The 27,944-nt window shown below is 39.2% G+C and overlaps 1 protein-coding gene across 7 annotated transcripts in view; it reads left to right on the forward strand.

The window, feature by feature from the left end:
- VPS8 (VPS8 subunit of CORVET complex) overlaps positions 1-27,944 on the forward strand; it is a 258,139-nt gene that overhangs the window by 49,412 nt on the left and 180,783 nt on the right. For 5 of the 7 annotated variants that reach the window (XM_054246193.2, XM_078350390.1, XM_078350389.1 and 2 more), the window contains 7 exons: positions 176-256; positions 3,051-3,221; positions 9,540-9,614; positions 10,690-10,725; positions 11,602-11,692; positions 12,120-12,166; positions 13,386-13,475. In XM_054246193.2, coding sequence (XP_054102168.2) covers positions 176-256; positions 3,051-3,221; positions 9,540-9,614; positions 10,690-10,725; positions 11,602-11,692; positions 12,120-12,166; positions 13,386-13,475 — 591 coding nt within the window. Of the gene's footprint in view, positions 1-175; positions 257-3,050; positions 3,222-9,539; positions 9,615-10,689; positions 10,726-11,601; positions 11,693-12,119; positions 12,167-13,369; positions 13,476-27,944 lie in introns of all 7 variants that reach the window. The other 2 variants (XM_035275299.3, XM_078350391.1) reach the window with 1 other exon arrangement.

A 27,944-nucleotide genomic window follows, 5' to 3' on the forward strand; every position in this document is an offset into this window, starting at 1 on the left:
TGGAACAAATAATTTTTTTAAATTTTCATAATCATTTAGTTATCCATATTTTTGGCTTATCTGTAGTGAATGGGATAATGGGTAAATGTGATACTCTAGGTGGAGTATAATTAAATGTCTTAAAAAGTCCCTCAAACAGTAGCTGGTTTTTAGGTTGGTTTTATTTTGTCATCAGGTAAAGAGAGATGAATCTGGAGCGATACATGTTACTAAGCAAAAGCATCTTCACCTATACTATGACCTCATCAACTTTACTGTGAGTATTATTCAAATTAAATATCCCCATTTATTTCATGTAATTGTTCTGAATCTGTGGTATATTAAAGCCACCAGGATTTCTGCCAAGAATTATTACCTTTAAGATCATATGAAATATGGACAGCCAGGTATCGTGGCTCGTGCCTGTAGTCCCAACTACTTGGGAGGCCGAGGTGGGATAGCTTAAGCCCAGGAGTTCGAGGCTGTAGTGCTCAATGATCGCTAGCCAGTGTACTCCAGCCTGGGCAATATAGTGAGACCCTGTCTCTTAAAAAAAAAAAGTATATATATGTGTGTGTGTGTGTGTGTGTGTGTGTGTGTGTGTGTGTATAGACACAGAGAGAGAGAGAAGTGAAGTCCCAGTTATACTGAATAAAGTATGAATGTGGTGTGATGCCACTAATTATTGCCTTTTAGCCTGTGTCCTGCTGAACACAGGCAGGATTAGAAATTTCATGTCTGGTTTAGCTTAAAGGGGAGTTTGGCTTCAAAAGTATTTAGTTGAGTTTTTTGAGGATCATTGCCCTGCTTTCCCTGTAAAACATTTTTTGTATTTTTGAGCTTGTCTTAATTTCTTGTGGCTAAAAACTTTGCAGAGTTCTCTTTCTACCATGCCTCCCAATCCTGAGTAACTTCTTGATTTAAAAAGAGAGATTTCTTTTTGTATGAAATTTTATTTTTTCTCTCTCAAACAGCTTGTTAATTTTGAGAACAGGGTAATTATAATACTTCTGTGTTCCCATCATTAGTACATTTTAGCACATCAGTGTCTGGGGTCCAGTAAAACATTCTGCAGATGCATGAATATAGGCATAAATAGAAGTCATTTTTCTAAAAAGAACACCGAAGAAGAGTTTTTTTCCCCAACTTGAAAATGTGTAATTTTTGCAGGGTATCGATGAAATAGATCTTTTCTTTACATGATTTCTTAATTGTACATTACATTTTTAACTCACAATTGTTTAGAAATAATTCATACACATTTTATGAAAGAATTTTGTTGAGACTCTTAGAAGACATCGTTGTCATCAGCAGAGCTGTCTTGTTGAATCATGTCGCACAGCTTTTCAGAGTTTATCATCTTCGCTTCTGTTTCAGGTGTTTGAGATACAGTACTTTAAAAACCTGCACAAGTTTGTCACTGGAAAATTTTTTCCCCAGCCATAAGTAACCATTCTAACTAACAATAGGACAGTTGGTGTTTTAGTGATCCTGTGTCATATCCATAGTGTGACCATGAACTGCGTTGTTTTGTAAATTACCCTCAGAAGGTTTATTACAGCAATGTCAACACTTTGAGCTCTGTGGGTCTAATCTCAGGAACAATTACTAGCCTTGCTGACGTTCATTTTTTTCTGCCATTCTCTTGTTTTCATAACCAGGTGACCTTTGGAAGTACCTAAGAACTAGCACTGATTAAAGTTGTATAAGGCTAAATAATGTGATTTTTCCTAGAAAATACTTTGTTTTTCTAAATAAAATAATTTAGAGAGCACCTTGTAAGAGCTTTCTGTAAAAGATTTGCATATCAAACTCCCTGTTTTCTGAAAGAGATTTTTTAGAGGAGGAGAGGGGAACAAACTCTTCCCTTAGAGTGGCTAATATGCAGTAATAGAGTATATTTTTAGCATATGTTAGAAGAAAAGCTATTTTCAACTTGGTTATCTTTAATTGGGCATTATGCAAAGAATATCTGATGACATAGACTAGAACATACAAATATACCAGCATGAATACCAGAGGCATAACGTGCAGAGGAAGCACTTAGCTCTGGCTACTTCTGGATCCTAATTGAACAGATCTGAAGATTTATTTCTTGGGAAAGGATTAGAATTGCCAAAAAAAATTTTTGAAAATAAGTAATCTGATTTTATATATAACCCAAGAAATTTGTTAAAATGGCATCCTTCAGAAGATTTTTTAAGTTATTATTGTTAGTACTTTTAAAATTATAATAGTACTTATTAAAGAACATTTGAGAGACACAGAGAAATAGAACAAAGAACTCTCATAATTTTAAGAGGGATTTTGAAGGAAGTGGATTTTTAAAATAGCTTTCTTTCATTTTAGTATATTTCAAAATATGTATTCCTTCAGTGCTAACAATTGTCCTTTGACCTGCTAGGTTTATGAGCTTTACTTTGTTCTTTAGTTTTAGCAATATCATAAAAACTAGAAATGCTGAGTTTGTCATGATGCCGAAGCCGGGCGCAGTGGCCTCACGCGGTGGCCTGTAATCCCAGCACTTTGGGAGGCCGAGGCGGGTGGATCACGAGGTCAAGAGATCGAGACCATCCTGGTCAACATAGTGAAACCCCGTCTCTATTAAAAATACAAAAAATTAGCTGGGCATGATGGCTCATGCCTGTAATCCCAGCTACTCAGGAGGCTGAGGCAGGAGAATTGCCTGAACCCAGGAGGTGGAGGTTGCGGTGAGCCGAGATCGCGCCATTGCACTCCAGCCTGGGTAACAAGAGTGAAACTCCGTCTCAACAAAAAAAAAAAAAACTTTTTAAAAAAACTATATGCTCTAATCTACCTACAGCTTTAGTCATCTTTTACACTATAAAAGTGTCATTGTTAGCACTTTCAAAAGTCAGTAGTGTATTCTACCTCCTTACTGTTCCCTGGGCTGTCACTGAGGAGTTCTTGCATTGATTGTGTTGCCATGTAAATTGTTAAATGGATAAAGTCCTCAGTGTAGTTTAATTGAGCAGCCAAGCTTTCTTCTTGACCCAAATGATGATGCGGGTGTGGTCTTACTTTTGTTTTGCTGTGTGCTTGAATTACAGTGGATAAATTCCCGCACAGTTGTGCTCTTAGACAGCGTAGAGAAGTTGCATGTGATTGATCGGCAAACACAAGAGGAGCTGGAGACGGTGGAGATCTCAGAAGTTCAGCTGGTCTACAACAGTAGCCATTTCAAATCACTGGCCACTGGAGGAAATGTTAGCCAGGCACTGGTAAGGATAATCAGTTGTCTTGGCATTGCATTGATAAACTTGGTATTTTGTTTTAGTTGTTTTAGAAATAGGAACTCTGGGGTGTTATCTTTTTTCTCTCTTGAAGTGTTTCTTTAAAAGCCACTAGGTTCAAGTGGGTGTGGATGTGCTTATAAGTGTGTAGGAACACAAGCTAAAACAATAAATTGTGTTCCCTTCTGTTCGGAAATGAGACTTATTTTACTTAATACCAACGTATTTTAATTTTTATACTAAAATAATGAAGTATAATGGAAAATTTTTGAGAAATTGTAAAATCAAAATATTTTCGAAAGCTTAATCTGGCAGTGATAAGCCTGATAGATTTAAGGGATAAATAACTACAGATAGGTAGTTAAAGCCTTATGAGACTTTGAAAATATTTGAGTGATAACGATAAAGGCTTGAACAGGTATGGTAGCTGTGGGTATTAAAAAGCAAAGATGGCTTTAAGAGAAAGAAGATATTTTAGAAATAGGTGCTAGATGAAATGTAGGAGGCTAGAGAGAAGGAAGACACAACAAAGCTATGGTCTTAGCATTAATTTTGTATCATTAAGCGACTACAGTAATGGCTTTAAGCAATTTCCGCAGATAGTTTCTAGTTCAGTCACCTTGAATTGTGATCTCACGTTCCTAAACCATGAATCTTTAAGTAGGAAATTTAGACCATTGTGAGACTTCCTTGGATACTTTTTTGAAAAAAAAAATAGTAATGATGGTCATATTTAATGAGTGACTACAGCATGATGTGTAGGCTTTGCTCAAATCTTCCTCATATTATAACTTCAGAGCATAAAATATATATGAAAGGGTCTTCCAGCCTTCCACTCCTCCCACTTTAAAAACCAAGGAAAGTCAGAGTAAGAAATGATAGTGCGATATAATTCACGAAGTGATGATGATAACTGCTGTTCCACACTGTTCTTTTCTTGTGTTTGAATGGTGTTAAGAATACCACTGGACTTTGAACTTGTACTTTTAGCCAAGATAGAGTTGTCGGGAATTCGATTTACTCTCCTGCTTGAAATAACCGAAGGAGGAGGAAGAGGAGGAGGGGGAGGAGAAGAAGAAGAAAAAAACAGCAGTTCTCAAGACACTGAACATCTTGATGACGGACAGCAATCTCTCAGAAAGTGGGGAACAAATGATGTGAACTCTATGATTGTCCTAGTTTCCAGCTTTGAGAGAGCGTCTGGGCTGTGGAAGAACCCAATTGGAGTATGGAAGACTCTATGAGTTGGGAAGACAGAGTCTAGATTGCAGGAAGACAAAATTGAGTTGAGTTTGTAGGACAGAGTACTGGAGAAAACAGCATTACGAAGGAGTCCCCCTTGAGTGTTCCTCAGACTACTAATCAGCAAATGCATATGGGGAAGCTGCCAAGGACCAGGAAAGAGCCATTTGAAAGGTTTAGTGGGAACTGTATCTAGTGCTCACACAGGGCTGAAAACAGTGCTTGTTACACCAGTCAGAATGGAAAGCTTCATGATTCACAGGGCATCGGGTAGAATACTCAGAGGCATCTTGCCTCACAAGGACTAGAATAAATGCCACACTGGTCCCAACCGACACATCTTAAAAGTAAGACCAGAAAGGATCAAACCATTTCCAAATCACTTACCTCCTAGAACAAAGCACAAGAATATTAGTAGGAATACAGAAAGATCCAGAAACCAGCAAGGTAAAATTCACAATGTCTGCCACCCAATTAGAGATTACTAGGTATACAAAGAAGAAAAACAACCTATGGCCGAGCGCAGTGGCTCTTGCTTGTAATCCCAGCACTTTGGGAGGCCGAAGTGGGTGGATTGTTGAAGTCAGGAGTTTGCGACTAGCCTGACCAACATAGCGAAACCCTGTCTTTACTAAAAATCCAAACAAATAAAAAATTAGCTGGGCATGGTGGTGGGCACCTGTAATCCCAGCTACTTGGGAGGCTGAGGCAGGAGGATCGCTTGAACCTGGGAGGCGGAGGTTGTAGTGAGCTGAGATTGCGCCACTGCACTCCAGCCTGGGTGACAAAGAGAGGCACTGTCTCAAAAAAAAAGTTAAACATTGAATTACCAATCTGACCCAGAAGGCCTACTCCTAGGTATGTTCCCCAAAGAGTTGAAAACATGCTAACATAAAAACTTGTATATAAACATACATCGCAGTATTGTTCTTAATAGCCAAAGAGTGAAAACAGTCTAAATATTCACCAACTGGTAAATGGATGTACGAAATGTGGCATAGCCATTTAATAGGATACTCTTCCACGGTAAAAAGTTGGCTGCAACATGGATGAACCTCAGAAATACTAAGTGAAAGAAGAAAGAAAGATCTTTGAAGAATGATGATAATGTTCTCAAAATGGATTTTGATAATGGCCAAACAACTATAAATTTACTAAAAAAATCACGGAATTGTGTGTCTAATGAGTGAATTTTATGGTGTAAGTTATAGCTCAGTACTGTTGTTTAACAAAAGCAATCGACTATTTAAAACAAAAATAATGTGTTGTGAAGTTTATGATAGATAGAAGTAATACATAGAACAAAAATAGTACATAGTGCCAGCATGTAGGAGATGAAAGTACATTATTGTAAGGTTCTTACTGTGTGTGTCAAATATTATTTAAATGTTGACTGAGATAAGTTGCACATTGTAAACTATAATCACTAAAAAAGAGGTTTAACTAGTAAGTCGTTAATAGTGACAAAATGAAATGTTAAAAAGTATTAAATACAAAGAAATATTTTTAAAAAGATACAGTGGCTCATGTCTGTAATCTCAGCACTTTGGAAGGCCAAGGAAGGAGAACTGCTTGAACCTAGGAGTTCAAGGTTACAGTGAGCTGTAATCACACCAGTACTATAGCCTGGGTGACAGAGTGAGACTCTGTCTCTTAAAAAAAAAAAAGATTGTACTACTAAGAAACAATTAGTAAGATAATAAATCTAAACCCAACCATATCAATGATTCTAAACATTTCAAGTAAAAGGTAGAGATTATTAGATTAGAAAAAATAAGAAACTATCTACAAAAAACTCTACATTAAACCTACATTTTGTCTACCCAAAAACGTGTAAGTTAAAAGGTTGGAAAAAGATAGATCACGCAAACACTAATCATGACAGTGTCTATATTAATTCTAGTCTAAGTGGATTTCAGATTAAGGAATATTGTCAGAGATAAAGAGAAATTTCAAAAGAATAAACAGGTTAATTAATCAAGAAGAGAAAGCAATCTTAAAAATTTAAGCACCCAATAACAGGACTATAATGCAGGTGAAGCAAAACCTGGTGGAACTGAAAAGAGAAACAGAAAAATCCACAGCTATAGTTCGAAATTTACTAACATGTCTCTCAGTAATTAATACATTAAGTACATGGAAAATTATTAAGGGTATAGAAGACTTGAAAAAAGACAATTGACCAACTGGACCTAATTGACATATATAGAATATTCCACTCAATAAAAGCAAATTGGCAGTTTTTTTCAATTGCACATGAAGCTATCATCAGTATTAAGTACATGTGATCCCACTTCACACGCTCTAGGATGAAACCAAAGTTCAACAAATTGGAAAATATCGGAATTATCAGGATATATCTGGAGAAAACTCAAGTATTTGGAAGTTAAACAATGTTTTAAAATAATCCATGGACAAAGAATAAATGACAAAGAAAAATAGAAACTATTTTGAGCTGAATGAAAATGAAATACAGAATATCAAAATCGGTGACCTACACTTAAATCATTTTTGAGGGTAATTTATAGTATTAAATACTTCTATTAGAAAAGGAGAAGTATTTATGAAATCAATTATTTAAGCATCTCTCTTAATTAAACAGAAAAAAGAAAAAGACTGAAGGAAGAAATATTAATAATAAAGATGAGCACAAATCAATTAAGTAGAAAATGGACGAACAACAGAGAAACATCAAAGAAACCAAAAGCTGGTTCTTTGAGAGATGGATAACATTACACTGATAAACCTCATGCAAAACTTACCAAGAAAAAAAGAACATACAATTGCCAATATCAGGAATGAGAGAGTTGACATTACTATACAGTGTGCAGATATAAGAGTGTAATATGAATAATTTTATGCCTATAAGTTCAACAGCTTTAGATGAAATAGAAAAAAATCCTTAAAATGCACAAATTACCAAAGCTGACTCCAAAAGAAATAGAAAATCTAAGTGGTCATATATCTGTTAAATAATTTTGTAATTAAAAATCTTTCTACAAAGAGACTCCAGGCCCATATTGCTTCATTGGTGAAGTATTCCAAAGATTTAAGGAAAGAATAGTGCAAATTCTACACAAAAACATCTTTTTCAAAATAAGAGAAGGGAGCTTAATTCATTTTATGAGCCTAGCATAACTGATAATAAAACCAAAGATACTGTAATAAAGAACAGTATAGACCAATATTCTCATGAGCACAGATACAGAAATCCTTAATAAAATATAAAACGAGTAATAAATCATGATCAAATGGTGTTTATCCAAAGCATGCAAGGCTAGTTTAACATTTGAAAATTGACCAGGTGTGGTGACTCACACCTGTAGCCCCAGAGGCCAGGAATTTGATGCCAGCCTGGGCAACATGGCGAAACCTTGTCTCTGCGAAAAATACAAAAATTAGCCAGGCGTGGTGGCACGTGCTTATAGTCCCAGCTACTCAGGAGACTGAGGCTGGAAGATCGCTTGAGTCTGGAGGCAGAGATTGCAGTAAGCCAAGATGGTGCCACTGCACTCCAGCCTGCATGACATAGTTAGACTCTGTAAAAAAAAAAAAAAAAAAAATTGAAAATCAGTGTTATTTACCGTGTTAATAGATTGAAGAATAAAACCCTTAATTTATCTCAGTAGATGCAGAAAAAACATTTGACACAATTCAGTATCCATTCCTGATAAAAAACCCTTAGCAGACTAGGGATTGAAGGATACTTTTTAACCTGATAATAAAGGGCATCTACTAAAGGCCTGTATGTAGCTAACATCCTTAAAGTAACACTGCCACCAAAGAAAACCAAAAGCCCTGAATCTGATGACGTCTCCTTTTGAGAGGATACGGAAGACATGCTATGCAGTTTCCTGGGGATACAGTCAGCAAAATCCAAGTAGTGGGAAACTGCAGAATAAGTGTTTCAGCTTTCTTCAACAAATGAACTTCAAGAGAAATAAAGGATTGAGAGAGATGGAAGCAAAACCTATAGATTAGAGAAAACTTAAGAGATAAGGTCCAATAGTGAACCTCTTTAAGATCTTGATTCAGACAAGTGAAATGTTTAAGAGCAAAACAACAAACCTAACAGCATTTGATATTTATGAGAATTTAAAATCCAAACACTGATTGGATATTTAATATTGAGGAATGATTATTGATTTTTTAAAGTATGTTAATGGAATTGTGATTGTGTTTAAAAGGACTGGACTCTTTTTAAAAATGTATACTGAATTTTTAATAAGTGAAGTACTCAAAATTTGGGATTCGCTTCAAAATTATCCTGTGTCCTAGGGAAGTGGTGGAAATTACAGATGAGACAAAATTGGTGACGAGTTGGTCATTGATGCTACTGGTTCATAGATACATTCAGGGATGACTCAATTGTTCTTTCTACTTCTGTATAGATTTAAAAATTCCCACGATAAAATGCTAAGAAAAGTTACAGCCATCAGTTATTGGCCACATATATTTTGGGAGATTTTTAATTATTAGCATATTTAAGCATTAGAGAAACTTTGCAAGGTTTTTCAAAGATGAGAAGACTGTGAAAGGTTTGAAAGTTGTTTCATACTATACAAATGTATGTAAGTGGCAGAGCCAAGGTTTGCAACCCAGATTATCAGCGAGTTTCTCTTCTATTTTGCTGCTTGCTGACTCCCATATTCCTTGCTGCTTTGTCATCTGCTCTCTTGTGTTTTATGTTGATACTTATTTCAGAGAACTTGGAAGCGCCATATTTTCAATCAGCCCCTTTCTTTGCCAAAAGCAGTGACAATTTGTCATCCAACACGGGCAGGATGAAACAGTTTTCCTTTAGATTTGAAAGTTGGCATTCTTCCTCCCTTTTCCACATTATTCTGAAAATTAAAAGGCTATATACATAAGCAGAGAATTTGTTTCTTTCTGTCACTTCTGCTGTCAAACTGATGATTGACATCAGTTTCAACTCCCACTCACTTACAGGATGAAACTATGTTGACCTAAAATGTTGTCTCTACAGTTGACAGTCTTTAAAACTTAATAAGACTTCCGGTGCATGTAATTTTTACCTTTTTTGTATGTATTTTTTTTTTTCAGGCTTTGGTTGGAGAGAAGGCTTGTTATCAATCCATCAGTAGCTATGGTGGTCAGATCTTTTATTTGGGGACAAAAGTAAGCTCTTTCACTCTGTGGGTTGGTATTTGTATGTATCAGGATAGCTGAGGCTGCAGGAGATTCCTGGTAAAGAGGGCAGTGTATTGCAAAGTGAATATTGATCAGCACTTATCCAAAACGCTTCGTGGTCAGGTAGTCATGCTTTTGAGTTAATTAATTTTTTTCCCTCCACTTTTAGACATATTCTTTACTTTTGTTTACATGTTGGCTACTAGATGCTGTTTATTTTCTTGATTCAGAGATGTGCTTTTATAAGCTTTCTTCACATTTCTGATTTCATGACCAGGCAGCTGCCTAATCATGGATATTTGTCATGTAATTAAGGTGGCCGTTAGCTTAGGTCAGTCTAAGATGCTGATTAAAATGCATTGAGATATTTGACTTAGAATAGCATTGTTGGAATAGGAACTTTTAGTACCTCAGTTTATCTCAATTTGTTCCTGTGCTTTAAAAAAATATATGGAGAAACATTCCTTCATTATTAAAATTTAACCAAAATATTGCCAAGTCAGTGGAGGGAAATGAGTTTGGGCTTTCCTTGCTCCTTGTCCATGGATTAACCCCTTGGACTGTAGATCTTTAAATATTTGACTTACTCTTTAATGTGGGTTCTAGGCCAGGTGTGTTGGCTCACGCCTGTAATCCCAGCACTTTGGGAGGCCACCGTGGGCAGATCACGTGAGGCCAGGAGTTCAAAACCAGCCTGGCCAACATGGCAAAATCCTGTCTCTAGTAAAAATACAAAAATTAGCCAGTAGTGTTAGCAGGTGCCTAAATCCCAGCCACTTGGGAAGCTGAGGAACGTGAATTGCTTGAGCCTCGGAAGCAGAGGTTGCAGTGAGCCAAGATTGTGCTGCTGCACTCCAGCCTGGGCAACAGAACCAGGACTGCCTTAAAAAGAAAAAAGGGTTCTTGAAGACCCATTAGTAAATTCTAAGATACACTTCTAATTGTAGTATGAAATGTTTTTACTGAAAAAGATGTCAAATCAGATGTGGGACTAGGACAAATGTCTCTCCTAAATAAGTCTGTTAAAGGTGATCATCTTAATTTCTATGTCTTTACTTTCCAGTCTGTTTATGTGATGATGCTGAGGAGCTGGAGAGAGGTGAGTTTAAAGTCATTTCACGTGTTAGAGCTACTGAATTGGTAGCTTCTTAGCATTTCTGTTTTGACTTTTCAGAAGAATATTATTTGGTTCTTAATTTCAGAAGTGTACATGAAAACCATGACAGCTATTAGGTACTTGATTTGCTAGAACTGACTGTGTAAGTTAGAATTAGGTTGGCTACGTATATTAGAAAATTCAAAGTAAGAGTGGCTTAAACAAGATTTCTGTCTCACGTAAAAGCAGCCTGGAGCTAGGCAGTCCGCAGCTATTGTAGGAGTTCCCTAAGCTGGAGCATGTGATCCTGCTCTGCCATCTTTGTCTTTGAATTCTGGTCTCAGGGTCATTTTATGATTCATACAGTTGCTAGAGCTCCAGCTGTTACCACATTTCAGGAAGGAGGAAAGAGAAATAAAGGCTGTCTCCTGCCTCGTAAGGTGACATCCCAGAAATACCAGATAGCAGTTCACTTGTCTTTAGCCAGAGGTTAGTCACATCGTTCCCAGTGGCTACAAGGTGGTGCTAGAAATGTCCTTCAGCTGATGGATTGCTGTCTCCAATAAACTAGGGGTTTGTTATTACCAAGGAGGAGGAAATGAATGCTGTGGTAAACAACGAGCCATTTCTGCTACAATGACATTCCAGCTATTTCCCCTTTTCATATTTAGGCCCTGTGGCTGTCTGTACTAGCCTATGCAGTCATTATACCATCTAGTGCTTTAAGATATTTTTCTTTGAAATAAGATATTCGCATAACTATTAAAATAATTTTAGCCTCTAAGCAGCAACTTCTGAAACGATTTTAGATAGTATAGGAATTCTGACTGGTGACTGGTCAGACAAAGGGGTCTGCTTTCTCTCTTTTTTCCATTTTAGAGAGTGGATCATCTCCTGAAACAAGATTGTCTTACAGAAGCCTTGGCCCTTGCATGGTCTTTCCATGAAGGAAAAGCAAAAGCAGTTGTGGGTGAGTAGACAGAACAGCAGCGTGGTAGATGTGGTTCTCCTGGAGTGGGGGGAACGGACAGTACTAAACACTCCTAGAGCGTTTTCAGCTGAGTGCCCAAGTGTTTATAAACAGGATGCTATTAAACCTTACGGACTTGCAGTTAAGAAGGTTAATGACAAATACAGGGTATGGAAATTAAAATGTCACTTTTAAATTATTTCATAAGGGAATTACTATTAGAACAAAAGAGAAGTACATTGGTATGCTCTCTGGTCCTGTGGATTTGAGGTGTTCCTATTATGGCGTATTATCCAACATTTTGATACCTAAGAACTGTTACAATTGTACCTGGTGTTACACATCTAATGAATATGAAACCAGACATAGTTTCACTCCTAAAGATGTGGACTAACTTTTGTTTTTGTTGGATTTTCCTTCTCTGTAGGATTATCAGGGGATGTCAGCAAGCGAAAGGTTATTGTTGCAGACCGGGTAAGTATTTTAATAGGGTCTTTAGTAGAAGATAGTACACATTTGCTTTTGGCATTTGCTAATATCTTTGGGCACGAGTAGGCAAATGGCTGCAATCTAGGAGAGAGTGTATTACACACACACACACACACACACACACACACACACACACACACACACTAGGGGTTAGGAGGTCAAGACTAGCATGGGCAACATAGCAAGATCCCGTCTTTCCAAAAATAAAAAAAATTAGCTAGGCATGGTGGTGTGCACCTGTAGTTCTAGCTACTTGGAAGGTCGAGGCCAGAGGATCAGTTGAGCCTAGGAGTTCGAGGCTACAGTGGGCTATGATTGTGCCACTGCACTCCAGCTTAAGTGACAGTGAGACCTGTATCTAAAAAAAAAAAGTCAGATTATAATTCTGTGTCATCTTGAATACTTTTTAAATTCCTTCTTAATCACTTTTTCTGTTTTCCCTTGCTTACTCTTACGAAGATAATAAAGTACTTAGCCAAAAGACAGCAGGAAGGAGGAGGAAGAAAACCTGGGAATCTGGATTATTTCTGAACCAAGTAATAGCCCACAGAAAATTGACGTTTGTCAGTTTTTATGAACTTACAAGTAATTATGAGAAATACTGTACGTGCAAACGTTGGTGTTGCCCAGAACTAGCAGAGAGGGTTAATGTTTTAGTGTTATTATTAATTAGCATCAATACAATTGATGCTCATATTTAATACTGACCTTCTGTTCCTAATCCAGACTAGGCTGAATTAATTGACCATGGAATTCCCTCCCTTTTGTTGTGTAAATGCATTGGTAAAAATTATATTCCAAATTAGTATAAACATTTATAGAAAACATGGATAGAAACTGGTCACTCCTTAGACTCCAGATGATTTGCTCATCTGTGCTCTTTGGGGAAACACCTGCAGCAGAGGATCACTGAAGAACTTGGATGTTTCAATTCCGGAGCAGTGTGGATACCACTGAGGTCTGCAACATGGAGATATTTCTTAAGAAAGATTAGCAAATTAGTACTAGCCCTGAGGCTGAAAGAAACGAGACTAGATTTTAAAGTTGGTAATAAAGCCACTAAAATTTTCAATTATAATTTTAATACAATAACAAATTATAATTCTGTATTATTTAGGAGGGCCACATAAATATTGAAAAGCTTTAGAGATATATTTTAATGTCTATGTATTTTAATGTCTATGCCAGGCTGTTTTCCTTACAGATGGTAGAAATCCTATTCCATTATGCAGATCGAGCTCTGAAAAAGTGCCCAGACCAAGGAAAAATCCAAGTGATGGAGCAGCATTTTCAGGTACATGTTTGCATGTGCTTCCAGTACAGTGCTCTGGAGGAGGTCTAATGTTGCTTTTTTATGTTACTTGAGAATGTGACTTTCATTTTTGGTTAAATATTTTTTAGTATTCAAAACTTTATTTCAGGGCTGGTGGAACATCCTAAATGATACCTTTGGAAGTAATAGGCATAGAGGAGTAAAATGCTGGGGAGTATGACTCAGCACTTAGCTGTTTAGTGCTATGTGGAAGGAAAGGATATACACGTGAAGATCCTTTCCTGTAAATTGACACCTTATGGTGGCCCACATCTTGCTGGTGACTACTATTTACGTTAACTAGGTTATTTAGTACTGCCAAGGTTTAAATTTAGTTCTCCTAGGAGCACCTGTGACTTAAGAATAATAGATCAATTAATATATATATGTGCATATATAGAAGATCTATAAAATATGCTAATGAAAGACCTTGAGTTTATCTTGGAACTTAATGAAAATGGAAGCAGGAAATACTTTACAGATTCATATGGTATTTATTATGCAGCCTTTACTTTTTGCAGTGCTCTCCAGTTATACGTGTTACGCATCTCTGTTCCCCGTTCCTACTGCTCCCGTCCCTCTCCCTCCCTCCTCTTTTAACAAACATTTGAGTGTCCAATACAGGGGTCAGCAGACTTTTTCTAAAAAGACTCAGATGGCAGATTTTAGGCTTTGCAGGCTACAGGAGTCTCTGTCACATCCTTTTCTTCTTTTTGATGTTTTTTTTTAAACAACCCCTTAAAATTGTAAAGTCCATTCTTAGCTGTGAACAATACAGAAGCAGGCTTTGGGCAGGATTTGGCTAACATGTGCCTCCTGTGGTCTGATATGTACTTGCCACTGGGCAGTAGTGAGTAAAATTTACATGGTCTTTACTATCTTAAAGTTTGTAGTCTAGTCAGGATAATGTTTTTCTGTTTGTTTGTTTACATTAATGGAAATATTTAGAAGAAATCTAGGGATTTGGAAGTTCTGAAGAGCAGGCACAGGTCCTATCTTTTCATACGCTGTTTGCTGCTCGTAACGTTGGAAGACAAGAATAGATATGGCAGTTAAGAGTTGACTGGTATTGGCTTCCTGAGCTGTACTGTTTAATGCCACACTAGTGAGCTTCTGGTAGTAACTGTTACTACTCTGTTTGGCTGGATTCTTATTAAATTTATCAGTAGAGGAAGAAAAATATGCCTAGATAAAATTATAAAAATAAATAACTTAGGAAGAAGACATATGGTGGAAAGCATTTGGAAACCAAACTGTTTGGAAACAATACGTCATGTATAAATACTTGTGTATACCAGTGCAGTATAGATAGCAAACTTAATGTTGTAACAAGAATATACCTATCACCAAGAGGTTGTAGGAACTCTGGCCATCGGAAGGTACACTTTGTTGAAAAAGATTATCTAGTAGAAAAAGCTAGGAGGAGTGAAGGGAACGAGTGTGTGCCTGTGTGTGGAGAATATAGAAACCACCGTATTGGGGAAAAACGTGGTAGAGAGCTTCTTTCTAAAAGCTGAAAGGAACGAAGGTGATGTTCTGATGGAGAAATAGGGAAGAATCTCAGATGACGAGAACTGTAGATGGTGGTTCTGATGCAGATTGCAGAACATGCAGAGAAACGACGTTAGTAGTCACGTGCTCGGTAGCCATCTAGCTACCTGTTAGAGGTTTCATTCTGTCGGTAAGCGTATCTGATAACATGTTTGATATATCAGTGATTTAGTCTCAGAGGAGCTAAAGGAAACACTGGAGGGAAGTATTACTCTGGATTCAATTTTTACTAATGGTTGGGGAAGTAGAAGAGATAGACCCTTGAGAGAAAAATTATACTTTAACAATCATAATAATGAAAAATATACAGAGTATGACTTCTGTACTTTATATATATATATATATATATATGTATATACATATATATATACATATATATGTATATATATATGTATATACATATATATGTATATATATATGTATATATATATATATATTTAGACGAAGTTTTGCTCTTGTTACCCAGCCTGGAATGCAATGGCATGATCTTGGCTCACTGCAACTTCTGCCTCCTGGCTTCATGTTATTCTCCTCCTCAGCCTCCCAATAGCTGGGATTACAGGTGCATACCACCACACTCAGCAAATTTTTTGTTTTGTTTTGTTTTGTTTTGAGACGTAGTTTTGCTCTTGTTACCCAGGCTGGAGTGTAATGGCTCGATCTCGGCTCACCGCAACCTCGGCCTCCTGGGTTCAGGCAATTCTCCTGCCTCAGCCTTCTGAGTAGCTGGGATTACAGGCATGCGCCACCATGCCCAGCTAATTTTTTTGTATTTTTATAGGGACCAGATTTCACTATGTTGGCCAGACTGGTCTCTAACTTCTGACCTTGTGATCTACCCGCCTCGGCCTCCCAAAGTGCTGGGATTACAGGCGTGAGCCACCGTGACCGGCCCAGGACTCTCACACCCAAATGTTTATGTTAATTTGGATGAAGATTTAACAACTGGCCTGTCAAATCTAGGTAGCGCCAAGAATCAAGGTTCAAAGTGATCTTGACAAGAAAGTGCAATCAGAATCATCTTGAGATGAAATTTAATGAAGATTAACATCAAGACTTAGATTCATTAGATTCATATTATCAAATTATGTGAGTACTGGATTGGGAAGATCTAGCTGGACAGGATTTTCGTTGACCACAAACTTGCTATGAGCCAATAGTGTTAAGGCCCGGATAAAGGAAAGTGCTCATACTACTCGGCCTGTTTGAAGTAAAACCGCTAAGGCATTTTGTGGGCTGCTGATAAACTCAGCCACATCCCACAACTGAGATGGTGGAAGGTTTTAGAAACAACAGTTAAAAAAAATAGAGTTGTTTAATCTGAGGAGAAAGCAAGTGGAGACATGCCTGCCTAGAGGTGGTGGCGGGATGTCCTGTGGGATTAGCCATATTGCTGCAGAGGGAAGGCCTAGTATATAGGTGAGTAGAAATTGGGAGAAGATGCGTTTCAGTTTAAAATGACCTACTCATGATGTACCAGTAGGTCATTTTAAACATTTTAAATTTAAGATAATAAGATGCATCTCTTTATTGAATTGATTTCACCTTAGGTTCTGGGATCCATGTGCAGGTCATGCAGGGTTGTTGCAGGGGTGCGTACAAGAGCTCCTGAAAGAAACACGAAACAGAAAGGAACCAGTACCAGCTGCTGCAAAAGCACAGCAAATAGGATGCACCTCTTACTGTGGAATACATTCAAACAAAGGCAGGGTGACCAACTGATAGAAGTGTTTCTAAAATACTTTTTTTACTCAGTGGGCGGAACTCAGATTCTCAAGTAGCTTTTATGGGAGACATAAGTAACCTCCAGTAGAGACTCCAGTTAGCTGAAATTCCTGCTAAGACGGATTTCTGTCACAGTCGGAATACTGAGAATTTGTTTTACCAGCAGGTGGCGCCTCCTGCCTGCTGCCTCAGTTTGAATCTTTACCCTTGGTGAGGTGCCTTCACTAGTTTTTTTGCTTTTCTCCGAGGATCAGTCAGTATTTGTCCTGTCGTAGTTATAGAAGGTAACTTTTGGATCTTGTAACGTTTTGAACAGCTTGTGGCTTTTATTTATCTAAGAAAATATTTCGACCTGTATTTATAATTTATTTGTATCAAAACTTACAGCAGGATAAAAAGGAGTTAAAGTGTTTTCTTCTTCATACGTCTTGTGACTTGCCTTTTCTTCTGGCCTTCCTTATATGCATTTATCTATGTTCAAGTATTTCCCATCATAAAACCAAGTCACGCAGCAAACAAATTCCTTTTTTGCTCCACGCTGTCTCTAATATCTTGTGCTTTCTTCTTCACCCACCCTTTATAGAGCCAGAAGTCTCACAAGAATTGTCTCTGGCCAGGGATGATAGCTCACGCCTATAACGCCAGAAATGGAAACCAAGAAATGTTAGGATTCTTCACTTTGGGAGGCAGAAGCAGGTGGATCGCTTGAGCTCAGGAGTTTGAGACCGCCTTGGAAACATAGTGAAACCCTGTCTCTACAAAAAAAATTTAAAAATACAAAAATTAGCCAGTAGTGGTTGTGCACAGCTGTAGTCCCAGCTACTCTGGAGGCTGAGGTGGGAGGTTTGCTTGAGTCTGGGAGGTCGAGGCTGCAGTGAGCCAAGATCACACCACTGTACTCCAGCCTAGGTGATAGATAGAGCAAGACCCTGTCGAAAAAAAAAAGGTTGTCTGCATTTCCTTTCCTCCTTCTCATCCCTTAACCTTTCCACATCTATGGATTCTGTGGACCCTTGTATTTCTCATCTTACTGGTCCTCAGCAGCATCCAACACCTGAAGACTTCCTGAAACAGTGTTCCTTTTTGGCGTCCCTGATATCACGCATTCCAGTTTTTTCCCTACCTCTCTGACTGCTTATTGATTTTCTTTGTTTATTCTTCTTACTTTTCTTTTACTAACTGAGAAATGTTAGGATTCTTCACAATACCCTTCTCTTGTGTTTTTATATCAATGTTTCTCAAGATGCCTGTGTACCATTTATCTCAAAATCATTTGACGATATTTGTTCAAAATACCTTTTCTTATTTCCCAGGCTCTGGGGTTGGTGACCAGGATTGTAGTCAGCTCTCAAGATGTCTCTTAAGCACAGTAAAGTTTAAGAACCACTGCTGTATATTCTGTTACCTGGGTGATACAGGCACGTGACTAACCAGTGTTCACAACTTAGATTGCTCTTCTGAACTCTGAGATCTCTTTACTGAGTTGCCCAAGTACATTTCTGCTGGGATGTTTTGTAGGCACCTCAGACTCAATGACTGTTTCCTCACAAAGCCTTTTCTGAGGATTCCTGTGTTAGTGAGTGGGTCCACCATGCACCTGAAGCAAACTGAGTGATTCTTGTCTTTTACTTGTTCCTGTCTTTTCTGCCTCCCAACTGTTTCTCTAATCTGTTTGTTAGTTCTGCCACTATCCTAGGCTAAGTGCCCATCAACTCCTTCTTGGTATATTACAGAGTTCTCCAAATTGATCTCCTTGTACACATTGTTACTGTACTTCATTCCATTTTCTACACAGCAGCCAGAGAGAAATGTATATCAAATCTGGATACGATGCTTCCCTAATATATATGTGTCTTTTCTCTGAGATGGAGTCTTGCTCTATCACCCAGGCTGGAGTGCAGTGGCACCATCTAGGGTCACTGCAATCTCTGCCTTCTGGGTTCCAGCGATTCTCCTGCCTCAGCCTCCCAAGTAGATGGGATTACAGGTGTGTGCCATCACACTAGGCTAATTTTTCCATTTTTAGTAGAGATGGGGTTTCACCATATTGGCCAAGCTGATCTTGAACCCCTGATCTCAGGTGATCCCCCTGCCTCTGCCTCCCAAATTGTTGGGATTGCAGGCATGAGCCACCATGCCCAGCCTGATGCATTCCTAATTTTAAAATACTTTAAGGACTTCCTATTGTTTCTGAGGTGGAGACTAAATTCTCTATCATTTTCTTTTTTTTATTTTTAATTTTTTTCTTTTTATTGCATTTTAGGTTTTGGGGTACATGTGCAGAACATGCAAGATAGTTGCATAGGTACACACGTGGCAGTGTGTTTTGCTGCCTTCCTCCCCTTCACCCACATTTGGCATTTCTCCCCATGCTATCCCTCCCCAGCTACCCCCCTGCTGTCCCTCCCCTATTCCCCCCAATAGACCCCAGTGTGTAGTGCTCCCCTCCCTGTGTCCATGTGTTCTCATTGTTCATCACCTGCCTATGAGTGAGAACATGCGGTATTTCATTTTCTGTTCTTGTGTCAGTTTGCTGAGAATGATGTTCTCCAGGTTCATCCATGCCCCTACAAAGGACACGAACTCACCGTTTTTGATGTCTGCATAATATTACATGGTGTACATGTGCCAGATTTTCCCAGTCCAGTCTATCATCGATGGGCATTTGGGTTGGTTCCAGGTCTTTGCTATTGTAAACAGTGCTGCAATGAACATTTGTGTGCATGTGTCCTTAGAGTAGAACGATTTATATTCCTTTGGCTATATACCCAGTAATGGGATTGCTGGGTCAAATGGAATTTCTATTTCTAGGTCCTTGAAGAATCGCCACACTGTCTTCCACAATGGTTGAACTAATTTACACTTCCACCAACAGTGTAAAAGTGTTCCTTTTTCTCCACATCCTCTCCAGCATCTGTTGTCTCCAGATTTTTTAATGATCGCCATTCTAACTGGCACGAGATGGTATCTCAATGTGGTTTTTATTTGCCTCTCTCTAATGACCAGTGATGCTGAGCATTTTTTCATATGTTTGTTGGCCTCATGTATGTCTTCTTTTGTAAAGTGTCTGTTCATATCCTTTGCCCATTTTTGAATGGGCTTGTTTGTTTTTTTCCTGTAAATCTGTTTGAGTTCTTAGTAAATTCTGGATATCGGCCCTTTGTCAGATGCGTAGACTGCAAAGATTTTTTCCCATTCTGTTGGTTGCCGATTCACTCTAGTGACTGTTTCTTTTGCTGTGCAGGAGCTGTGGAGTTTGATTAGGTCCCATTTGTCTATTTTGGCTTTTGGTGTTTTGGTCATGAAGTCCTTGCCTACTCCTATGTCCTGAATGGTTTTGCCTAGATTTTTTTCTAGGGTTTTTATGGTGCCAGGTCTTATGTTTAAGTCTTTAATCCATCTGGAGTTAATTTTAGTGTAAGGTGTCAGGAAGGGGTCCAGTTTCTGCTTTCTGCACATGGCTAGCCAGTTTTCCCAACACCATTTATTAAACAGGGACTCCTTTCCCCATTGCTTGTTTTTGTCAGGTTTATTAAAGATTGTATGGTTGTAGATATGCTGTGTTGACTCCGATGCCTCTGTTCTGTTCCATTGGTCTATATCTCTGTTTTGGTACCAGTACCATGCTGTTTTGATTACTGTAGCCTTGTAGTATAGTTTGAAGTCTGGTAGTGTGATGCCTCCCGCTGTTTTCTTTTTGCTTAGAATTGACTTAGCTATGCGGGCTCTCTTTTGGTTCCATATGAAGTTCAAGGTGGTTTTTTCCAGTTCTGTGAAGAAAGTCAATGGTAGCTTGATGGGGATAGCGTTGATCCTGTAAATTACTTTTGGCAGTATGGCCATTTTCACGACATTGATTCTTCCTAACCATGAACATGGAATGTTTCTCCATCTGTTTGTGTCCTCTCTGATTTCTTTGAGCAGTGGTTTGTAGTTCTCCTTGAAGAGGTCCCTTACGTTCCTTGTTAGTTGTATTCCAAGGTATTTTATTCATTTTGTAGCAATTGTGAATGGCAGTTCGTTCTTGATTTGGCTCTCTTTAAGTCTGTTATTGGTGTATAGGAATGCTTGTGATTTTTGCACATTGATTTTATATCCTGAGACTTTGCTGAAGTTGCTTATCAGTTTCAGGAGTTTTTGGGCTGAGGCGATGGGGTTTTCTAGATATACTATCATGTTGTATGCAAATAGAGACAATTTGGCTTCCTCCTTTCCTATTTGAATACCCTTTATTTGTTTTTCTTGCCTGATTGCTCTGGCTAGAACTTCCAGTACTACATTGAATAGGAGTGGTGAGAGAGGGCATCCTTGTCTAGTGCCGGATTTCAAAGGGAATGCTTCCAGTTTTTACCCATTCAGGATGATATTGGCTGTTGGTTTTCATAAATAGCTTTTATTATTTTGAGATACGTTCCATCAATACCGAGTTTATTGAGGGTTTTTAGCATAAAGGGCTGTGGAATTTTGTCAAAGGCCTTCTCTGCGTCAATTGAGATAATCATGTGGTTTTTGTTTTTGGTTCTGTTTATGTGGTGAATTACGTTGATAGACTTGCGTATGTTGAACCAGCCTTGCATCCACGGGATGATTCCTACTTGATCATGATGGATAAGTTTTTTGATGTGCTGTTGCAGTCGGCTTGCCAATATTTTATTGAATATTTTTGCATCTATGATCATCATGGATATTGGCCTGAAGATTTCTTTTCTTGTTGAGTCTCTGCCGGGTTTTGGTATCAGGATGATGTTGGTCTATAAAATGATTTGGGAAGGATTCCCTCTTTTTGGATTATTTGGAATAGTTTCAGAAGGAATGGTACCAGCTCCTCTTTGTGTGTCTGGTAGAATTTGGCTGTGAACCCATCTGGACCTGGGCTTTTTTTGTGTGGTTGGCTCTTAATTGCTGCCTCGACTTCAGACCTTGTTATTGGTCTATTCATAGTTTTGGCTTCCTCCTGGTTTAGACTTGGAAGGACACACGTGTCCAGGAATTTATTCATTTCTTCCAGGTTTACTAATTTATGTGCATAGAGTTGTTTGTAATATTATCTGATGATGGTTTGAATTTCTGTGGAATCTGTGATGATTTCCCCTTTATTGTTTTTTATTGCATCTATTTGGTTGTTCTCTCTTTTGTTTTTTATCAGTCTGGCTAGTGGTCTATTTTGTTGATCTTTTCAAAAAACCAGCTCTTAGATTTATTGATTTTTTGGAGGGTTTTTTGTGTCTCTATCTCCTTCAGTTCAGCTCTGATCTTAGTTATTTCTTGTCTTCTGCTAGGTTTTGAGTTTTTTTGATCTTGCTCCTCTAGCTCTTTCAATTTTGAGGATAGGGTGTCAATTTTGGATCTCTCCACTCTTCTCATATGGGCACTTATTGCTATATATTTTCCTCTGGAGACTGCTTTAAATGTCTCCCAGAGAATCTGGTATGTTGTGTCTTCGTTCTTGTTGGTTTCGAAGAAATTCTTTATTTCTGCCTTCATTTCATTGTTTATCCAATCAACGTTCAAGAACCAGTTGTTCAGTTTCCATGAAGCTGTGCGGTTCTGAGTTAGTTTCTGAATTCTGAGTTCTAACTTGATTGCACTATGGTCTGAGAGACTGTTATGATTTCTGTTGTTTTGCATTTGTTGAGCAGTACTTTACTTCCAATTATGTGGTCAATTTTAGAGTAGGTGTGATGTGGTGCTGAGAAGAATGTATATTCTGTGGACTTGGGGTGGAGAGTTCTGTAAATGTCCATCAGGTTTGCTTGTTCCAGGTCTGAGTTCAAGCTCTGGATATCCTTGTTAATTTCTGTCTGGTTGATCTGTCTAATATTGACAGTGGAGTGTTAAAGTCTCCCACTATTATTGTGTGGGAGTCTAAGTCTCTTTGCAAGTCATTAAGAACTTGCCTTATATATCTGGATGCTCCTGTATTGGGTCCATATATATTTAGGATCATTAGCTCTTCTTGTTGTATCGATCCTTTTACCATTATGTAATGGCCTTCTTTGTCTCTTTTGATCTTAGTTGCTTTAAAGCCTATTTTAACAGAGACGAGAATTGCAACTCCTGCTTTTTTTTGCTCTCCATTTGCTTGGTAACTCTTCCTCCATCCCTTTATTTTGAGCCTTTGTGTCCTTGCATGTGAGATGGGTTTCCTGGATACAGCACACTGATGGGTTTTGGCTTTTTATCCAATTTGCCAGTCTATGTCTTTTGATTGGTGCATTTAGCCCATTTACATTTAGGGTTAATATTGTTATGTGTGAATTTGATACTGCCATTTTGATGCTAGCTGACTGTTTTGCCCATTAGTTGATGCAGAGTCTTCATTTTGTTGATGCTCTTTAGCATTTGGTATGTTTTCGGAATGGCTGGTACCGATCGTTCCTTTCTATGGGTAGTGCCTCTTTCAGGATTTCTTGTAAAGCAGGCCTGGTGGTGACAAAATCTCTGAGTACTTGCTTGTTTGCAAAAGATTTTATTTTTCCTTCACTTATGAAGCTCAGTTTGGCTGGATATGAAATTCTGCGTTGAAAGTTCTTTTCTTTAAGGATGTTGAATATTGGCCCCCACTCTCTTCTGGCTTGTAGAGTTTCTGCCGAGAGATCTGCTGTGAGTCTGATGGGCTTCCCTTTGTGGGTGACCCGACCTTTCTCTCTGGCTGCCCTTAGCATTTTCTCCTTCATTTCAACCCTGGTGAATCTGATGATTATGTGCCTTGGGGTTGCTCTTTTTGCTGAATATCTTTGTGGTGGTCTCTGTATTTCCTGGACTTGGATATTGGCCTGCCTTGCTAGGTTAGGGAAATTTTCCTGGATAATAACCTGAAGAGTATTTTCAGCTTGGATTCATTCTCTTCATCACATTCTGGTACACCTATCAAATGTAGATTCAGTCCCACATTTCTTGGAGACTTTGTTCATTCCTTTTTGTGCTATTTTCTCTAATCTTGGCTTCTCATTTTATTTCATTGAGTTGATCTTCGACTTCTGATATCCTTTCTTCCGCTTGGTCAATTTGGCTGTTGAAACTTGTGCATGCTTCGCGAAGTTGTCGTGTTGTGTTTTTCAGCTTCTTCAATTCATTCATATTCCTCTCTAAGTTGTCCATTCTTGTTATTATTTTCTCAAATCTTTTTTCAAATCCTTTTTCAAGGGTCTTCGTTTCTTTGCATTGATTTAGAACATGTTCTTTTAGCTCACGGAAGTTTCTCATTATCCACCTTCTGAAGTCTGATTCCATCGTTTCGTCACACTCATTCTCCGTCCAGCTTTGTTCCCTTGCTGGTGAGGAGTTTTTGTCCTTTGTAGGAGGCGAGGTGTTCTGGTTTTGGGTGTTTTCCTCCTTTTTGTGCTGGTTTTTCCCCATCTTTGTGGATTTATTCACCTGTCGTCTGAGTAGTTGCTGATTTTTCGATTGTGTCTCTGAGTGGTTGCCCAGTTTATTGATGATGAAGTATTTCTGTTTCTTAGTTTTCCTTCCAACAGTCTAGCCCCTCAGCTGTAAGACTGCTGAGGTGCACTCCAGGCCCTGCCTGTAGCAGCTGCGGAACAGTGAGGGATGCTACCAGTTTCTTCTGCTGCTATCTTTGTCCCAGACTGATGCCTGCCAAATGTCAGTCTGCTCAGTTCTTTTTGAGGTGACTCTTTGGATATATGGGGTTCAGGGAGCTGCTTGAGGAGACAGTCTGTACTTTATAGGAGCTCAAGTGCTGAGCTGTGAGCTCCATTGTTCATTCAGGCCTGCTAGGCAGGTGCGTTTAAGTCTGCTGCAGCAGAACTCATAAAACCCCCTTTTTCCCTCTGATACTCTGTCTCGGGGAGTTAGGGCTTTATTTATGAGTATCCGTTGCACTGTCCTGCCCTGCTAGGAGGCAGTCTAGTCACTATTTGCCTGCCGAGGCTCCGCCCTGCTGCCGTGGGGTCCGCCCTGTTGTTGTGGGCTCCGCCCTGCTGCTGAGTGTAATTCCCTGTAGTCCTGTTTATATGGGTGTGGTTAGAACTGCTGTGGTGATGGTGGCCCGCCTCTGTATTGGCGGACTCTCTCTGTTATGGCGGGTTGCCTCGGCAATGGCAGGCTGTGTCAGCAATGGGAGGGTACCTCAGTAGTGGCAGAATGCCTCAGTAATGGCGGATGCCCCTCCCCCACCGAGCTGCACCATCCTGGGTTCAGCTGTGCCCACTGTGAAACTCTCAACCCCAAGCGTTTCGAATTGCCGTTTTGTTTGTCCCTGTGGGGGTGGGACCCCCTGAGCCTGATCACCTGGCTCCCTGCCTCAGAGCCCCCCCCTTTTTTTTTTTTTTAAGTTGAACGGTTGACTCTCTCCCAGGTGTTTCAGTCACCTGCTGATAGGGCACCAGGATCTGTGTGATTTTCCATGCAGCAACCCACTGTGCTGGCTCAAACGTCGCTTCCCAGGAATCTCCTGGCCTGGCTCACTGTCCAAGTCCCATTTAATCAGATGAATATGCTAATATGCCCTCCCAAATCTCAAATTGCTGGTTTAACAGGGCACCCAGACCAGTGCGTTTTGTGCGGAGTGCTGCTGCGCTGCAGCGCCGGCCGAAATGGCCGCACCAGCCGAAACAGCCATGCCAGCCGAAACAGCTGCACTGGCATCCCATGTCTCTCCTACACCGGGGAATTTCCCCGTTCTGTGGGCAACAAAGATCTGTCTGGAAATGCGGCATGCACTCACCCTCTGTGCCTTCACTGAGAGCTGCAATCTTGAGTTGCTCCTACAGTGCCATCTTCCCCCCAAGATTCTTCCCTATCATTTTCCAAGGCCCTGTGTGGTCTGTGCTTGCCTAACTGCCTCTAACTCTCTATATTCCTATTGTACTAGAGTTCTTTTCAGCTTCTTAACGCCCCTGTTCTCTCTTAACCCAGAGTCTTTGTCCACATTGTTCTCTCTGTATAAAAAGTCCTATCTCATTTCTTTGTAGCTCAACTAGCTCCTGCTTATTTTCAGGTCTCAGTGTAACTGTCCCCCAGATTAACTTGGATCCATTTCTTTCTAAAATACTATGCACTGAAGTTATTCATTCAGTGTCAGTCTTCTGCAGCTGGCCTATGTATATTTAGGGACCTGTGTAAGTTTAGGAGCATGTCTGATTTTTGTCATTGCCATATTCCCAGCATCTGGTTTAGTGTTGTTGATAGATAGTTGTTGAGGGAATTTTTAAAAAATATATGAATTTACGTTGTATACAGTGCTTTCCTTGAAGGTATGTTTTTAATCTAACTCTAAGAGGTTTGAACTAAGAACCAAATGTAGAACTTAGGATTTGCAACACGTATGCCGTAATCACGGCTCATGCCGTTGTGTGCTATGTGCCTGATGGCTGTCTTATTTAGTCCTCGTAACATACTTGAGGAGCAGTTACCACTTACCTCCATTTCACAGAGTAAATACACACACAAGAGGTTGAGGAACTTGCTCAGTATCATTGAATCAGTAACTAGAACCACTATAGATATATATACACCCGCTGTCTGGCTCAGGAGCCCCGACCCTGTACTGTACTATGTTTCATCCCACAGTTCATTCTTCCATAATCTCAGACCAATGTGCTGTTATGTAACTCACTTTGAACTAGAGAGGACTCAGTAATTTACAAGTTTTTGGAAGATACCGAAATGTTTGAAAAAGAAAATACAAATGAATTTTAGCATAACCATGGCAAACAAACCTGAATGACTGAATGATTTGAGTTGCCAGCAGTGTTTCCAAACTAAGAAACTAATCAGTTAACTGGAAGCCGTATTTTGAGTGATTTCGTTTTGCTACACTTAATATATATGTATTTATTTGTTTTTGAAACAAGGTAGAAGTATAAATATGAAACATTTTAATGATGTAATGTGAATCAAGCTTAAAGGATTTGAAAAATAAAATTTTAAAAGTTTTTTTTTTTTTTGGAGACAGAATCTCGAACTCTTGACTGGGCTGGAGTGTAGTAGTGTGATCTCGGCTCACTGCAACTTCGGCCTCCTGGGTTTGAGTGATTCTCCTGCCTTAGCCTTCCAAGTAACTGGGATTACAGGTGCCTGCCACCGTACTCTGCTAATTTTTCACTACGTTGATGGGGTTTCACTATGTTGGCCAGGCTGCTCTCAAACTCCTGACCTCGTGATCCACTCGCCTCGGCCTCCCAAAATGCTGGGATTATAGGCAGGAGCCACTGTGCCCGGCAGATCTTTTTTTTTTTTTTTTGAGACAAGAGTCTTGCTCTTGTCACCCAGGCTGGAGTGCAGTGGCATGATCTCGGCTCACCACAACCTTGGCCTCCCATGTTCAAGCTATTCTCCTGCCTCAGCCTCCTGAGTAGCTGGGATTACAGGTGCCTGTCACCATGTCTGGCTAATTTTTGTACTTTTAGTAGAGGCGGGGTTTAGCCGTGTTGGCCAGGCTGGTCTCGAGCTCCTGACCTTGGGTGATTCACCCACCTCGGCCTCCCAAAGTGCTAGGATTTCAGATGTGAACCACCATGCGCGGCTTAAAAAATCTTAATGAAGCCTTATGTTAATCATTACTAAGCTTTCCTCCCAGCTTCATGTAACATTTCTATAAGGGTCGATAATTCAAGGCTATTTTTATAGCAACTGTAAGCATATATTTTTGCATTAAGAGGTAATGTCAAAGAGTGGACAGTGACTAAAAGCTGAACACAGAGAGAGGCAGTGGAAACTTTCCTTATCTAGGCCATGCTTCCTCTGAGAAGATTTGAGGAAAGGAAAACTAGCACACTGCCCTATCCCTGAGGCTTAATTAAAGTGCTGCTTCTGAGGAGTCAGTCTTTCCTAGATTATTTTACCATCATACATGAGAAAAGACAAGAAAAATACATACACGCATATCCATACAGAGAGATCATCTGTATTACTGCTTGGGATGTTTGTACACCAGTCATGGGAATACCAGCCGCCTAGCTCTGATAGCCCATGGAGATTTATTTGTATGTGTATGTGTGTGTGTAGATAGATATGTTGGTCTGTTTTGGGGTGTGTGTGTGTGTGTACATATATATGTATATATAATTTTGAACCTTTTTTTTTCACACAATGAAGTTTTCATTATCTGGTAGAATTTTAGAATATAAATTAAGAGAATTAGTACCATCGCTCCAAAAAGCAAAGGAATCTGCATCTGTTATTTCTTTTCAAAGCATCCCACGACATAGG

This window comes from Callithrix jacchus, chromosome 15 (assembly GCF_049354715.1).
Source record: "Callithrix jacchus isolate 240 chromosome 15, calJac240_pri, whole genome shotgun sequence".
In the NCBI taxonomy this organism is placed as follows: Eukaryota; Metazoa; Chordata; class Mammalia; order Primates; family Cebidae; genus Callithrix; species Callithrix jacchus.